Genomic DNA, 17,346 nt, shown 5'->3' with positions numbered 1-17,346 from the left:
CGACGGGAGGACTCCGAGGACGTCGTCGGCCGGGATTCAAGAGGCAGTCGTAGTAATCTGGAGCGACCCTCTTGAAGGAGAAGTTCATTAACGCCGCCGGAGGCGGAGAAGGGCGGAGAGGCGAGAAACAAACTGTTTGGCTTTCATCATCCAGGTAGAGGAAGGCGACGAACTCTCCGGGAGATCGAGCTTTCGAGAGTCGAGATTCTACGGAGGATATCGATTTGGGAGTCTCTCGAGCTCCGCCGCCGCTGAAAGCCTCCCCCCATGCCCTCATTCCATTTTCACTTCCTAGCCGTAAGAAACTGTCTTCCTCGTACGAACGATTTTGTGATCACAGTCGTGTTCGTGTCTACGGTAGATTAGAAAGGGTCCATATAATCTGAGTCGTTAATTTATCTTGTATCCTTCACAGGCGGAGATTAACTCCATATGCCCTCTACCCTCCAAAAAAATCCCCATTTATCCCTTTATTATAATATAAATTTCTTTTTCATTTTTTTTAAATAGAAAACGTGGCTAAAGACGATTGCCCTAAACTAATTTAGTTATTTACAAGATCCAACCAGAAAGATCCGACCCATACAATACAAACCCTAAAACCCGACCCATCTAAACCAAAACGATGTCGTTTTGTATCACTCAACATTCTCTTCTCCAAAATTTTCAATCATCGGGTCTGTCTCTCCTCTTGCGACACTCTCTATTGCAAAATCGGAGATTGAAACCCTAGAGTATCTATTTTCGTTCTTCCTTGTTTGTTTTCTATCTAAATCGAAAATCCATCTTCCTTCTTCCTTGTTGGTTCGTGTCTCAACTATCTCTTTGTCTCTCTTGTCTGAAACCCTAAAGTCGAGACCGCTTCGTTTCTTCATCCTCCTTTGTCGAAATCGAGGCTCCATCTTTGTTCCTTGTGGTAAGTGATTAGTTTCCCTTTATTTGGTTGTTATTTGGTCGAATTTGTATGTAGATTTGAAAACAAATTTGGGGAAAACTTTGAATGTGTCTTATGTTTAGATATTGGTTTTGAAATTGGATAAGAACTTGGTAAATCTATTGTTTAGGTATATATTACATAGAATCTATTGTTTCCGATTTGAGTTATAAATTGTATTTAATTTTTGTTAATAAAATTGTATTGGGGAAACTTAGTTGATGTTGTGTTGTTGTTTTGCGGTTTGAATTTAGAGTGATTGAGTGTTGTAATGTCTTGTACAGGAAAATTATGAAGAAAAATCAAAAGGTAGTCCCCAATGAAAGTCGTCGTCAGTCTCTTAGAGTCAGGAAACCGGACTCGGCTGCAAAAAAACCAGAACCGAGAGTTCAGAAGAGCAAGAAAAGCAGTAAGAAGAGTAAGAAGAGTAGGCCAGTGAGAGAGCCAGCGAGAGCACCGAGTGTAGAATCGCTCTCAGTCTCAGATGAGTCCGAAAGAGAGGGGTCCGATAGTGAGGGGTCTGAAAGAGAGGTATATATTTTGTATTCATTGTTATTGTTTGTGAGAAATGCTGAGTAGTAATTAGCAGTAATACAAGTACTTTTTGTATTACTAGCATTACTAACATGTATAAATTTATTTTGATTGCAGGAAATGCAACCGAATCAACCCCTTGAGTTCTACTTCAAAAGCAGCGAGTTCCCCCAGAGTTCGAAGATACAAACTAAGTGCTTCGTGACCAGGACAGTAAAGCTCATCAGGGATAAGCCTGAGGCTGCGTGGTTCACAAGCCATCCTCAGTTTCGACATTTCTTCCACATGCCAGACGAAGATAACCTGAAGCTTCAGGGGATGTGGATGTTACTACTGCGCACCATTTGTACTCCAGAAGATGATGTTGCATGGTTTGCGGTTAATGGTGTACCCATCCGCTATTCTATGAGGGAGCATGCCCTCATCTCTGGGTTAGACTGCGGTGATTATCCACCAAACTATGAGAAGTTGGGAGGTTATAAGTTTGTGGATTATTACTTCCATGACAGAAAGAAGATCACCATCACTGATGTGAAGCAGAAGATGTTGTCTATGCCGCCGTGTCCAGATAGATTGAAGATGACAGTCTTGTTTTTTCTTGGTCGGGTTATCAGAGGAAAGCCGAAGGATGCTGGAAATTTAGACGACTTCATATTAAGGATGATGGACGATTTAGATGCTTGCAGATCATTTCCCTGGGGTCGTCTAACGTTTGAGGATGCAATAAAGGAGATTAAGCACGTGATGAACCATCTGAAGGGTGAAGTGAAAGAGGCATGCGCCTTTCCTGGTTTCATCATCCCTTTAGAGGTAAAGCATATAGTTTAGAAAAATTTTAATTGTTTTATAATTCAAATTTGACACTGTGACAATGGATTTTCTAGGTTCTGGCTTTTGAGTGTATTCCGGATCTGGGGAAGACGTTTAGAATCTATTCAGAGGACGCCAGTGAAGAATGTCCAAGGATGTGTAAGAGCCGGTTTACAAAGTCCAGTCTTAGGGGTTATCCTTTGGAAGACATATATGCTGCTGTTGGAGAAACAAAGGTACATGTATATATGTATAGTAGAAGCTAGTAGAACAAAAAACTCATTTGAGCTAACATTTGTTTTATTTTCAGGTTATCAACAGTGTCTTAGTTCCAACTATTGGTGAGCAAATTATGCTGGCTCGTATCATTGATGAGGAGCGAGAGTATGACCGTCAGGGCAGCCCAAGTGATACTTGGAACTACTGGTTAAATGTGAAGCAGAAGAATATTTGGTGGGAAGAGCTATATGAGTTGGATCAAGCTGCACGAGGAGTGTTGCCAAAAAAGAAAGACAAAGAGAAGGTGACGTTTGCAGAAGGATCATCCTCTAATTCTGGATTAGATTCGAGGTTGCAAGGTATGGAAGAGAGGATTTTGGAGTTCATGGGAGAAAGATTTGTTGGACTTCACGTCACGGTGGAGACAATGTTAGAGGCTCAAAGCTCAAGGATGAGTGTTCTTGAAAAGAACCAGCGGCTTTTGAGAAGAAGGGCTAAGAAAATAGAAGACAGGCTAACTTCTATTGAGAGTAAAGTGGAGCCGAGTCATGGTGAAGACATGGATTTTCGACAGTGGGACAATGATACATATGAAGAGAAGGACAAAGCTTGTTCTGAGAAGGAGAAAGCTAATGCTGAGCACGAGGCTGGAAAAGAAAAGGATAACATCGAGAATACTGAGGAAGAGGGTGAGAAAGAGAAGGAAAATAGTGAGGCTGATGAGGAAGAAGACAATGAGAGTGAAAGTGAAGAGTTGAAGCAAATGAAGGAGAGAAGTAGAAGACAAGCTGCTAAATTGTGGAAGGAAATTGCGAATGAGGAAAAGATTGGAGGGAAACATGATGAAGAAGAAAGTGAAGAGAAAGAAGCTGAAACCAGTGAGGAAAAGGATGAGAACAATGATGAGAAAGATGAAGAAAAAGTGGTGGAATCTGAGGCTGAAGGAGAAGATGATCAAGTAGAGGTTGGAGGGAAAGAGGATCAAGAAGAAGAAGTTGAAGGGAAGGAGGATGAAGAAGAAGAAGTTGAAGGGAAAGAGTCTGAAACCAGGGAGAAAGAAAAGGAGAAAAATGAGACTGAGGAGGTGGAATCTGAAGCACGGGAGACAGAGATAGAAAAAGGAACTCCGACACCACCACGTGGGAATCAGACAGAGAGAACTCCCAAAGATGATGACAATGAGCCTCGGGTTGAGCCTCGGGTTGAGACGAACAGAACCGGTGAAACTCCAACACCACCACATGGGAGTCAGTCAGAGGGAACTCCCAAAGTTGATGACACTGAGCCTCGGGTTGAGACAAACAGAACCGGTGAAACTCCAACACCACCACGTGGGAGTCAGTCAGAGGGAACTCCAACACCGCCACGTGGTAGGACTAAGGCAATGGCTGCGAGGAGACCAATAATTAGGCGTATGGAGGATGAACCTGGAAAAGGTGAGAAAGTTGTGGAAGAAGAGAAACAAAAGAAAGAGGCTGTGGAAACAGAGGAAAAAAGCAGGGAGAAAGTTGCGGATGAAGAGAAAAAAAAGGAAGAGGTTGTGAAGGAACATGCTGAGGAAGTTGTTGAGGAATACAGTGAGGAAGAAAAGCAAAGGTGGATCATGGTCGTTTACAAGGAAGCACCGAGTCCTTGGATCATGCATAGGTGCAAGGAGAATGTCGTTGTTGCTGCACCTAAGAAGAGTGGCAGACCAAAGAGGAAATCACAGTGGGTGCAGACTCCTTTCACGGAGGGGAAGAAGCGTAAAACAAAGCCTTAGGCTTTTATGTATTTGGGATGATAAGTATTTTGGCTTTTATGTATTTGGGATGTTAAGTATTTTGGATGTTTGAAACTTGGTAGTAGAATGTTTGAACTGCATAATTTGGATGTTTGAAACAGGTATGGAAAACTAGATTTACAAGTGTTACTATGTCCAAAAACGAGTAAGATAGATAACTAGAATTACTAGGTTTCTTACGCCTCAAAAGCACAAAAAAAAAGAAAAAAAGATATACCAAAAACTAGTAAACACATGTAAAACACTAAAAATGAAAAAAATATTATTTAAAAAAGAATTAAAAAATGCATTTCACATGTAAAACGTGCAGCCGTCATAAATATCAAAATATTATTTTTAACACTTAGTAATACCTATGGTAATCCTCAAGGTGGTAGTAATACTACCATACACATAGTAAGACTATTGCAATTTTTACGTTTTTCTAGTAAAACCATCTCCGAGATAAATGTTTGGTAGTAGAACCAAAGTCATTTCCCTATTATTATCGTCATAGAAGATATTTACATAAACAATATACCAGAAATATGTATTTTGTTAAATTCTCCTTACTATATTCTCTACCATTCACATACTAACAATGAAAGTTAAGGAAGTTTTTGGGGAAACCGTTAAGATTTTCTTAAAATATTGAAAATAATTAACAAAAATAGTCTAATCTATATATTTATCACATACGTAGCCTACGAATTTAAAATAATCATATAATGATATTCTAAATTACACATAACCTAGTGATATATATTGGTTTCGAATTGCACATAATAATACCAGTAAAACTTAGTAATCCAAATTGCGCATAATAATACAAGTCAAACACAGTAATCCAAATTTCACATAATAATACCAGAAATCTCTAGTAGTACAAATTGCACATAATAAACCTAGTAATCTTCAGTAAACCCTAGGTAGTACCTGAACCACTCCCACATTCAAAATACGATGCCATACCTTCTCCTCTGGCTCTGCCTCTGCCTCTGGCTCCTCTAGCTCCCCCTCTGCCTCTTTTGCCTCTTCCACGGGATTCTCCTACTGATGGAAATCTTGTTTGTTGTGGTTTTCCTTTCTTCTTGTCATAATCTGGAGGAAGTATTTTCTTTGCTTTAACATCTTCTGGTATAACCCAATCAGACATATGAGGAACAGGATATATGGTCCTGTGATAAGCCAAAGCCCATTGCTCCACCCAATAGTATTTTGAACAATACTCAGATAGATGAAGTTCCCTTCCCGCTGCCTTAGACATGAATGTGGCAGCAGCCACTGCATGCACACAAGGGTATTTGTCTTTATCAAATTGCTCACAACTGCAAGTATTCCTAGCCATGTCAACAGTATAAACCTTGCCGTCAGTACCATGCACACTGTACTCAAGATGGAAGCTGTTTAGTTCGTCAATTGTAAGAAATCCCGCATCAATACATCTTTTAGACATTTCGGTTTCCAAAATAGGCACAAGCTTCAGTGTGTATGGTATTTCAGCTGCCTCCTTCCTATGGTTGTTAAACCATTCAGACATTTTCGCAATGATAACATCAAACATTGGTAGTAAGGTATACTTTCTCGCTTCCTTGATAACACCATTAAAAGATTCTACTGAATTCGTGGTGTCAACATTGTACCTATCTCCTCTGAAGTAACATCTAGCCCACTTCTTCTCTTCAACACTTTTGTCAAGATACGCTGCTGCACTAGGATACCTCCGGCGAAAAGCATGATATTGGTACTTGAACTCAGCCTCCGTATAAGCGTGTGCGCAGTCTCTAAACTTGCTTGCACAAGTATCTTTGTTGTTATGGACATGGGCTTTAACATTCTGAGACAAATGCCATATACAATACCCATGTTCGGCCTCAGGGAACACTAGACGTACTGACTTGATCAAGCTTTTGTTTCTATCTGAAAGAAATACCAATCCCGGGACATCAGATATCACTGATTTCAACTGTTCCATAAACCATATCCAGCTTTCATCATTCTCACCATCTGCTACACCAAACGCAATTGGGTAGTGGTGATGATCAGGATCCTGAGCAGTCGCAACAAGGAGAACTCCACCATAAACATTCTTCAGGTGTGTTCCATCCACAATGAGGACTTTCCTCATCGCACTGAACCCTTCTATGCTAGCTCCCAGGGCAAAAAACAGATACTTAAATTTGTTGGCCTCATCCACTACCACACGAGTTCTTGTGCCAATATTTGTCTGCTCCAGCATGTGCATATAACAGTATAATAAAGTAAAACTCTCTTCTGGACTTCCTCGCACTTCATTAGCAGCTTCTCTTTTTCCTCTCCATGCTGAGGTGTATGAAACATGCACACCAACCTTTCGATGAACCAAATCGATCAGAACTTTGGGAACTGGTGTGTCAAATGTACCAGGATAATCTTGAGCCAAAACAGATGCAACGATTTGTGATGTGCCTTTCCTTCTATTAGGCAGTGTTCTTGTAGTAACAACAGAACATGTATGATGCTTGATGTAACTTCTAACCGTCCAAAGATCTGTATTCTTTAACTTTGCAACTCGCACAAACCACTTGCAACCGTCTTTGGCTCCTCGGCATTTAACGACAAATCTCTGAGTATCCGACTTAGTTATATCAAACTCAAAACATTTCTTATGTGAAGCCGTCTGAATATGGACTTTTGCTTCCTCCTTGGTTCTAAATTCTTGACCTAAAACCAAACCTGTACCATCATCCCGTGGCTGATAGACAACTACTGGTCTTACTTCTGTATCTTCAAACACTTGCTCATCTCTTTCCGTGACATTCTCACCCATCTCAATCTCTCCGTGAAAAGTGAGCACACCACCAGTACCTTCATTACCAGTTGCATCATTCTCAGTACCATCTTCATCACCAACCTCTCTATCAGGTAGTGTTCTTGTAACGACAGAACATGTATGCTGCTTGATGAAACTTCTAACCGTCCAAATATTTGACGTCTTTAACATTGCAACTCGCACAAACCAATTGCACCCATCTTTGGCTCCTCGACATTTAACCACAAATCTCTTAGTATCTGACTTAATTATATCAAATTCAAAAGATTTCTGATACGACGCTGCTTGAATAAGAACTTTTGCTGCCTCCTTGGTTATAAATTCTTGACCTATAACCAAATCCATACCATCATCCCGTCTCTGATTGACACCATCATGCATCTCAATGTCTTCGTGAAAAGTGAGCACACCACCATTACCATCTTCATCACCAGCCTCTATAGCCTCTCTATCAGATAGACCGATATAGACATCAGTTTCATCATTCTCAGTACCATCCTCATCACCAGCCTCTGTAGCCTCTCTATCAGATAGACCGACATAGCTATCAGTTTCATCATCCTCTTCTGAAAGTTGCACTTCTTCATTGATGAACTCCACATGTAGAACACTTCTACACTTCTCATGATTTACTTGCAGTAGATAACCAAAAACGTCTTCATCATTCCAGATGTATGATGGCTTGTACGAATACAATACCATTGGAAAGTAACTAATCTTCACTTGCACCTTAGATTCATCTACCCTTATCTTTCTGCAAATACGCTCAACCAAAGCATAGTAAGTGATATCTTCCATTGATTTCCTCAACACAATCGTGTGGATTTCATCTTCTCCTTCACCACCTCCTGAGATCCATTTTATTTCAGCCCCATCTTTCATATAATATCCCCCATAATCAAAACAAATGATTGTGCAATTCGGATTTTGCATTTTCCTGAAATAAAATAGAATATCATTAGAATTCTCATTATTAAGATGTTTAGAATTAATTATCACACCGTACAATCTTCTCTTACTAATACTAATTTAATTCAGTACTATACATAGTAATACTAGAAATCACAGTAAGAAATATCAATATAGTAATCCTAGTATTTCCAGTAAACCTTTTTTCTTTAGTAAAACTAGTTATACCAGTAATACCCAGAACTTATCCTTGAACTAACTAATTCGCTTTTAGGACCCTATTGTTAGTATTTTACATCAACCATGATGTATAATTCATCTTAAATGAAATTACACACAGAAAATCATCGAAACACACATAAAAATACCCAAAATCTATAAACACAGTTTTCAAAATCTTTTTAAATCTCTCATAATTTTCACTGGATCTTCTTTTTTTTTACACTAGCCGAGATATACACTTGTTTTAATAACATTTCAGCAAAAAAATTCATCCAAAACGGACGTTAAAAATACCCGATAGCCCTAAACACAGTTTTTGAAATCGTTTTTAATCTCTCAAATTTTCATCAAATCTTACTTTTTTAACGTTACCCATCATATACACGATTTTTAAATGTAATATCACAAAAAAAATCATCGAAAACGAACCTGAATTGCCTATTTTTTGAGCTTCAAAAAACGCTAATGGAGGATGAGAGGAAGAAGCTTGTACGATGAAGAAGGAGACATGTGGGTCAGGAGAAATCTGATTGGTTAAGGTTGTTTTGTGGGCCATGTAGGTTGTTGAATTATGGTTGGTTTATTTAATTGGAGAATAAATGAAAGGCTAGTTTGGGGAGTGCAAGGATAAAAGGGTAGGAAGAATAGAGAAGGGGCAGTAAGAATTCATTTAAGGGGGTATGGGGTATATGGAGTTAATCTCCTTCACAGGCGGAGTTTAACTCGAGATGCCCCTCCCTCTCCATTAGAAATGCTGATTTCACCCTGTAATAAAAAATAATATATTTTTTATTTTTTTTTAAATATAAAATCGGGTAGATCGTGGTTAAAGACGCTAGGGACCTTAATGAAACCAACTTATTACCAACCCGACCTACTTTACCCGACCCAACCAAACTGAACCGGATCCTATTCTCTAAACGAAGCGTTTCGTCTCTCTCCCTCTCTATCTAAATCTAAATCCCGTCTCGTCCCTCTCCGGCTTCTCTCTTGCGATTGCGCAAAACCCTAGCCTCCGTGCTTTGTGGCTTTCTCCGTCGTCCTCCTCCGTCTAAATCGAGAATCAATCAATCTCTCTGTGGACGTCTTCTCTCCCTCTTATTTCTCGGGTCTCAACTCTCTAGAGTCGAGAACTGCTTCGTTTCTTCTTCTTTCTCCGACGAAATCTAGTCTCCATCTTCGTTCCTTTTCGTAAGTGAGTAGTTTCCTTTGAGTATTACATTGTTGAGATGTAATAATTGATGTTTGCTATGCAGTTTGCATTTGGAGTAATTGACAGTGACTTGTTGTGTTTTTAACAGCGTTTCTAATTTCTTGTACAGGAAATGAAGGGCCGAAAAAGAAAAAATCCATCTACTACGTGCGTTGGAGTCTCCAGTAGAACTAAAGCTAGAAAGGCGGTCTCAGCTGGGAATGAGCCGGCAAGAGAAACGACTGTAGTTTCTCTCTCTGTTGATTCAGAAAGTGATGACAAGTCTGCTGTATCATCTAAGGTAGTTTTTGCACTCGTTTTAATCATTGTCAGTGTGAAAGTATACTAATTTTAGTAGTAACAAATGACTAATACATATATATTATGATTGCAGGCAAGACAACCACCACAGCCCCTTGAATTATGCTTCAAGAGCACAGAGTTCACGAAGACTTGCAAGATTCAAACCAAGTGCCTTGTGAAGAATACAGTGGACGTGATTAAGAAGCTTAAGGAGGAGGTTAAATGGTTCACAACCCATCCTCAATTTCGTCACTTCTTCCACATGCCTGATGAACAATACCTGAAGCTCCAAGGAATGTGGATGTTACTCTTGCGCACCATTTCGACTGAAGAATAAGATGTTGCATGGTTTGGTGTGAATGGTGTTCCCATCCGCTATTCTATGAGGGAGCATGCCATCATCTCGGGCTTAGACTGCCATGAGTATCCGAGGAAATATTTGAAGCTCGGGAGTACGAAGTTTGTGGATTATTACTTTGGTGGACTAAAGAAGATCACCATAACAGATGTGGAGCACAAGCTGTTGTCTATGAAGACGCCATGCAATGATAGATTGAAGATGGCTGTCTTGTTCTTCCTTGGTCGGGTTATCAGAGGACATGCAAAGGATTGCGGACCAGTATACCCGTTCATCTTAAGGATCGTGGAAGATTTGGATGTTTGCAGAACATTTCCATGGGGTCGTTTGACATTTGAAGATGCAATAAAGAACATCAAGCATATGATGGAGCTTCTGAAGGGTGAAGTGCACTCGGCATGCGGCTTTCCTGGATTCATAATTCCATTAGAGGTAAAGCATACAATTTAGTCAAATATGAGTTGTTTTATAACTGTAAATCTGATAGCGCTACAATATTTCTGTAGATTTTGGCTTTTGAATGTATTCCTAAGCTGGGGAAAACATTTAGACTATCTACAGACACACCTTCTGAAGATTGTCCTAGGATGTGCAAGAGCCGGTTTACAAAGAGTAGCATGAAGGGCTATCCTTTGGAAGATATATATGCTGCACTTGGACACACAAAGGTATATGTATATATACTTTGTAGTAGAAACTAGAAGAATATAATAAAATTTAAACTGATCTTCCTTTTTCGTTTTTTTTTTCAGGTTATTAACAGTGTGTTGGTGCCAACTGTGGGTGAGGAAATCATGCTGGCTCGTATAATTGATGAGGAGCGAGAGTATCATTGTGAGGGAAGCACAAGTGATACTTGGAACCACTGGCTAAATGTGAAGCAGAAGAAGATATTTTGGAAAGAGCTATACGACTTAGATGTTGCTGCACGAGTGTTTAAGAAGAAGAAGGACAAAGAAAAGGTGACGTTTTTAGAAGATTCGTCTTCTAAATCTGGGTTGGAGAGCTTGAAAGCTCTGGAAGAAAAGATTTTGGGGGCCATGAGTGAAGGGTTTTCTGGTCTTAAATCAGTGGTGGAGGCAAAGCTGGGTGATATGGATGTGAGGATGAGTAAATTTGAAAAGAACCAGCGACAACTTAAAAGAAGGGCTAAGAAAATAGAAGAAAAGCTGACTTCTATTGAGAGCAACAAAAATGAGGAGAGGAACTATGGTGAAGATATGGATTTTGGATGGGATGATAGAGATTATGGTAGAGCTGAAGGGAAGGAAAACAGTGAGAAGGCTAAGGAAGACAAGGAAAACAGTGAGTCTGGCGAGGAAAAGGATGTGGTCTCGGGTGGGGAAAACAGTAAGGATGGTGAGAAAGACAAGGGAAACGTGGAGGAAGAAGAAGAGAAGGAGAACGAGGCTGATAAAACAGAGCTGGGAACTAGAGAAAAAGATGAGGTCTCTGAAGAAGATTACGATACTGAGGAAGAGGCTGAGAAGAGGAGAGTAGAGGCGGATGCGTTATGGAAGAGTATTCTTTCTGAAGAGACTGAGTATCTAGAGAAAGAGGCTGAGAAAGTTGCCAAGGGAACTCCTACACCACCACGTGGTAGACCGAAGAGATTGGCCGCGAGAAAAATAGTACTTACACCACCAGAGGAGTTTTTAAGAGGACCAACGGTAACTGCGCCATCACCTATCGAGACTGAAAAAGAGGCTGAGACAGTTATCGAGGAAGAGGGTGAGGAGATGGCAGTTGAAGCCGAAGAAAGTGACGAGGAGAGTCTCAAAGAAAAAAATGCTGAAGAAATGGTGGAGGAAGAAGAAGGTGTGGAGGAGAGTCCCACCGAGAAAATAGCTGAAGAAATGGTGGAGGAAGAAGAAGGTGTGGAGGAGAGTCCCACCGAGAAAATAGCTGAAGAAATGGTGGAGGAAGAAGAAGGTGTGGAGGAGAGTCCCACCGAAAAAATTGCTGAAGAAATGGTGGAGAAAAAGAAGCTGTGGAGGAGAGTCCCACCGAAAAAAATGCTGAAGAAATGGTGGAAGAAGAAGCTGAGGAAGCAGAGGAAGCAGAGGATGCTATGGAAGCAGAGGAAGCTGAGGAAGCAGAGGAAGAGGCGGATAAAGTGGTTGAGAAAGAGGCTGAGACAGTTGTCGAGAAAGAGGGTGATAAATACACTGATGAAGAAAAGCAAATGTGGGCCTTGGTCGTTTACAAGGCTAGTGAGGAGATGGCGGATGGGACCACTGAGGTGAGGAGAGATGGAACCAATGAGGTGAGGACAGGGTTCAAGCTTAGGTGCAAACAGAAGATAATGATGTATGGCAAACCAAGGGGGAAGAAAAAACCTCAGCGGCCCCAGAGTCAAGAATCAGCACCTGTGATTGCACGTACGCCAAGGGAGAAGAGAAAACCTCAGCGGCTGCAGAGTCCCTACACGCAGGTGAAGACAGAAGACATTGACGGGCCTAAGAAGAAGCGTAAAACAAAGGTTAAGTAGGCGTCTGAAAATTATTTATGTATTTGAAGTCTTTAAAACTTGGTAGGATGCTTTTGGATGTAATATGCTTTTGGGTGTTTAAACTTGGTTGTGGTATGCTTTTGGATGTTTAAACTTGGTTGTATAATGTGTTTTGGATGTTAAAAAACAGGTTTGGAAACTGTTTTCAAGTTAGGCTATGTCCAAAAATGATTCAGATGGATAACTGGTCTTACTACTAGGTTTACTAAGGCCAAAAACGTGTTAATAAATGTACTCATGTAAAACGTGCAACCGGTATATACATAAATATATTCATAGCACATGTTAATAAATGTACTCATGTAAAACGTGCAATCGGTATATACATAAATATAATATTCAAATTACACTTAGTAATTCTTGGTATTCTTCAAGGAGTTAGTAATACTACCTTACACATAGTAATTCTTTGGCAATTTTTAGGTTTTTCTAGTTAAACCCGTAGAATATGAAATTTTTTTTAGTAAAACCAATGATTTTACACTATGATTATCATCAAAGAAAACATTTGCAGCAGAAGTTTTCCAGGAATATGTATTTTGTTAGATTTTCCTAGCTATAGTCTAACCATTCACACAGTAACAATATAAGTTAAGGACATTTTTTAGAAAACTGAATAGGTTTTTCTTAAACTATTGAAAATAATAATCAAAATAGTTTTAATATATATATTTATCAAATATATAGTCTACGAATTGATAATACTCATGAAAAATATAAGGATTCTATATACTAAACATAAATACTCGTACTAATATATATAGTCCAAATCACACATAGTAATTCCAGAAAATCTAGTATTCCAAATAACATATAGTAACTCCAGAAAATCTAGTAGTCCAAATAAAACATAGTAAACTCAGTAAACTCAGTAATCCAAACAAAACATAGTAAACTCAGTAAACCCAGTAATCCTAGAAATCAAACACCTGGACCTGCACCAATTCCACATTCAAAATACGCTCCCATACCTCCTCCTCTCGCTCTGCCTGTGCTGCTGGAACTGCCAGCGCCACTGGTACTGCCTGTGCCGTTAGCGGTGCCTGTGCCGTTAGCGGTGCCTGTGCCGCTGGCTCTACCTGTGCCGCTGGCTCTCCCTTTGCCTCTTTTTCCTCTTCCACGAGATTCTCCTGCCGATGGAAATCGAGTTTGCTGCGGTTTTCCTTTTTTGACTTCATAATCTGGAGGAAGCACTTTCATTGCTTTAACTTCTTCAGGTATAATCCAATCAGACATATGAGGAACATGATATATTGTCCTGTGATAAGCCAAAGCCCATTGCTCCACTAAATAGTACTTAGAACAATACTCAGATAGATGAAGTTCCTTTCCCGCTTTATCAGTCATGAATGTGGCAGCAGCTACTGCATGGACACATGGGTATTTGTCTTTATCAAATTGCTCACAGCTACAAGTCATCATAGCCATATCAACGGTATAATGCTTCCCGTCACTTCCTGAGACACTGTACTCAAGATGGAAGCTGTTTAACTCGACAACGGAAAGAAACCCTGCATCAACACATCTTTTAGACATTTCCGCTTCCACAATAGGAACAAGCTTTAGTGCGGGTGGTATTTCAGCTGCCTCCTTCCTATGTATGTTGAACCATTCAGCCATTTTCCCAATGATGAAATCACACATTGGTAGTATGTTTAACTTTCTCGCGTCACTAATAACACCATTAAAAGATTCCACTGAATTGGTGGTGTCAACATTGTACCTATCTCCTTCAAAGTAACATCTCGCCCATTTCCTCTCTTCAACACTTTTGTCAAGATACTCCGCTGCGCTAGGATACCTCATGCGAAAAGCATTATAAAGGTTCAAGAACTCAGCCTCTGTATAAGCGTGTGCGCAGCCCATAAACTTAAACGTGCAAGTTTCTCTGTTGTTACGGACATGTACTTTAACATTCTGAGCCAAATGCCATATACAATAACCATGAGCGGCCTGAGGGAACACTAGACTTACTGCCTTGATCAAGCTTTTGTTTCTATCTGAAAGAAACACCAATCCAGGAACATCAGATATCACTGATTTCAACTGTTCCATAAACCACACCCAACTATGCTCTTTCTCACCATCTGCAATACCAAACGCAATTGGATAGTGGTGATGATCGGGATCTTGAGCAGTCGCAACAAATAGAACTCCACCATAAACATTCTTCAGGTGTGTTGCATCGACAATGAGGACTTTCCTCATAGCGGTAAACCCTTCTATGCTAGCTCCCAAAGCAAAAAACAGATATTTAAACTTTTGGGCCTCATCCACAACCACTCGAGCTACTGTGCCAGGATTCGACTGCTTTAGCATGTGCATATAAGAATTTAATAAAGTATAACTCTCTTCTGGACTTCCTCGCACTTTATTAGCAGCTAATCTTTTTCCTCTCCATGACGTTGTGTATGATACTTTCACAGCCACCCTGTGATGAACCAGCTGGATCAAGGCGTTGGGAGCTGGTGTGTCTAAACTACCGGGATAATCTTGAGCCAAAACAGCTGCAACGATTCCTGGTGTGCCTCCCTTCTATTAGGAAGTGTTCTTGTAGTAACAACAGAACATCTATGCTGTTTGATGTAACTTCTAACCGTCCAACTATCTGAATTCATCAACTTTGCAACACGCACATACCACTTGCAGCCTTCTTTGGCTGCTCGGCATTTTATCACATATCTCTTAGTGTCCGACTTAATTACATCATACTCAAAACACTTCAGATGTGAAGCCGTCTGAATATGAACTTGTGCTTCCTCCTTGGTTCTAAATTCTTGACCTACAGCCAAATCCATACCATCATCCCGTTCCTTGACAGCTGGGGTTACTTCAACTGATGGTCTTGCTTCTGTATCTTCAATCACAATCGCATCTCTTTCGGTGACATTACCATGAATTTCAATGTCATCGTAAAGTGTGAGCACACCATCTGCTTCACAAGCCTCTCTATCAGTAGCCCATGTATCAGTAGCCTCTCCATCAGTAGCCTCTCTATCGGATAGACCGACATAGACATCAGCTTCATCATCCTCTTCTTGAACCGTTTTGTTGAACTCCACATGTAGAACACTTCTACACTTCTCATGATTTACTTGCAGTAGATAACCAAAAACATCTTCATCATTCCAGACATATGATAGCTTGTTTGAATACAAGACCATTGGAAAGTAACTAATCTTCGTTTCCACCTTATATCCATCTACCTTTATCTTTCTGCAAATACGCTCAACCAAAGCAGAGTATGTGATCTCCTCCACTGATTTCTTAAACACAATCGTGTGAATTTCATCTTCTCCTTCACCATCTCCCGAAATCCATTTCATTTCGGCCCCATCCTTAATATAATATCCCCCGTAGTCAAAACAAATGATTGTGCAAGGTGGATTTTGCATTTTTCCTGAAATAAAATAGAATTTTAATTATATTACAATTTAATTACCATTATTAGGAAGCTTGTACTCTCTTACTAATACTTTTTCATTTCATTTCAGTAATATACTTAGTAATACTAGTATTACTAGTAAAACAATTTTACCTTAGTAAACTTTAGTTATCATAGTAATACCCAGAAATTATCCTTGCACTAGCTAATGAAATTTTTAGGACGATTTTGTTCAGATTTTACATTACCCATGATATATAATTCATATTAATGAAATTACATACAAAAGATCATCGAAAATGGACATAAAATATACCATAAACCCATAAACATAGTTTTCAAAATCTTTTTAAATCTCTTAAAATTTGCATCCGATCTTTCTTTTTAAATACTAGGCGAGATATACGCTTCTTTTTAATAGTAGTCAAGCAAAAATTTCATCAAAACCGGACATAAAATATACCCGAAATTTATATTCACAGTTTTCAGACTCGTTTTTACTCTCTCGAAACTTTCACTAATTCTTACTTTTTTTACATTACCCATGATATACACAACATTTAAATGCTATTCCACAAAAAAAACATCAAAAAGGACAAGAATAACCTGTTTATGAAGCTTCAAATTCGCCAATGGAGAGTGAGGAAGGAGAGCTTCACGCGGAGAAAGAGAGAAACTTGAAGACATGTGGCCAGGTCTTCTCTGATTGGTTAAGGTTGTCTCTGGTGGGCCATCTTGGTTGTTGGTTTATTTAAGTGAAGAAATAAATGAGTTAATGAGGTGGAAGAAATATATTAAAGAAATGAGAGGCTAATTTGGTATTTGCAATGACAATGGGGGTATTGAGAATAGAAAGGGGATATGAAGGTTAGTTTTTTTCTCATGAGGACATCTAGAGTTAGAGTCCTTCACAGGCCTGATCCTTCAGATGGGAAATAAAACGCCGAGCTAGGATGATCAGCCTCCCTTGACACATTAACATCAACATTCTTCTTTTTTGTTTTGTGTAAAACACATCTATATATATATAAAAATGTTTGCCTCTCTCTGTTACGCCACCTCAGCGCCAGGTCAGAAAGTCGAAAATTCCTGTGCTGACACGTGTCTCGGTTTACTCAATTAAAAATCGATTGCTTTTCTGTTTTCGATATTGATAGTGACTTATTTCTGGGCCCAAATCTATATAGGTCCATATCGACATTATCTTCTTTCAACCTCACAATTTAGGGGTTCATCAGTTCTACGACTATTGGCTTCTGTCAACCAACAATGGTGGTTCTGAGATTGCGTGTGACCTGACGATTTTTCAACAATCTTCCCGTCGGACTCATGACGTTTTAAATTGATGCTTCACCTCCGAAACGTTACAAGTCGCATTGATTGGGTATCATTAA

At 39.6% G+C, this 17,346-nt stretch overlaps 4 protein-coding genes across 4 annotated transcripts; 3 read left to right on the top strand and 1 right to left on the bottom strand.

The window, feature by feature from the left end:
• The first annotated feature begins 541 nt into the window (after nucleotides 1–541).
• Nucleotides 542–4,479, top strand: LOC117130192 (uncharacterized protein At3g43530-like). Its single transcript, XM_033283217.1, has 4 exons — nucleotides 542–1,465; nucleotides 1,586–2,278; nucleotides 2,353–2,514; nucleotides 2,589–4,479. The coding sequence occupies exons 1-4, from the start codon at nucleotides 1,226–1,228 to the stop codon at nucleotides 4,257–4,259; spliced, it is 2,766 nt and encodes a 921-aa protein (XP_033139108.1). The 5' UTR covers nucleotides 542–1,225; the 3' UTR covers nucleotides 4,260–4,479.
• Nucleotides 4,480–9,622: 5,143 nt separating this feature from the next.
• On the top strand, nucleotides 9,623–12,716 carry LOC103872863 (golgin subfamily A member 6-like protein 6). Its single transcript, XM_033283218.1, has 2 exons — nucleotides 9,623–10,723; nucleotides 10,808–12,716. Exons 1-2 carry the CDS (start codon nucleotides 10,643–10,645, stop codon nucleotides 12,299–12,301), a joined length of 1,575 nt encoding a protein of 524 aa, XP_033139109.1. The 5' UTR covers nucleotides 9,623–10,642; the 3' UTR covers nucleotides 12,302–12,716.
• On the top strand, nucleotides 10,080–10,505 carry LOC117130193. Its single transcript, XM_033283219.1, has one exon. The coding sequence runs from the start codon at nucleotides 10,080–10,082 to the stop codon at nucleotides 10,503–10,505; it is 426 nt and encodes a 141-aa protein (XP_033139110.1).
• A 772-nt stretch (nucleotides 12,717–13,488) lies between the features above and the next one.
• Nucleotides 13,489–15,893, bottom strand: LOC117130191. The gene is made up of 2 exons (XM_033283216.1): nucleotides 15,165–15,893; nucleotides 13,489–15,102 (listed from the first exon to the last, which is right to left on the bottom strand). Exons 1-2 carry the CDS (start codon nucleotides 15,891–15,893, stop codon nucleotides 13,489–13,491), a joined length of 2,343 nt encoding a protein of 780 aa, XP_033139107.1.
• Between the last annotated feature and the right edge of the window lie 1,453 nt (nucleotides 15,894–17,346).

Source organism: Brassica rapa, unplaced genomic scaffold (genome assembly GCF_000309985.2).
Source record: "Brassica rapa cultivar Chiifu-401-42 unplaced genomic scaffold, CAAS_Brap_v3.01 Scaffold0348, whole genome shotgun sequence".
NCBI lineage: Eukaryota > Viridiplantae > Streptophyta > Magnoliopsida > Brassicales > Brassicaceae > Brassica > Brassica rapa.
The sequence above is the reverse complement of the archived record's forward strand: the minus strand, read 5'-3'. Positions and strand labels throughout refer to the sequence as shown.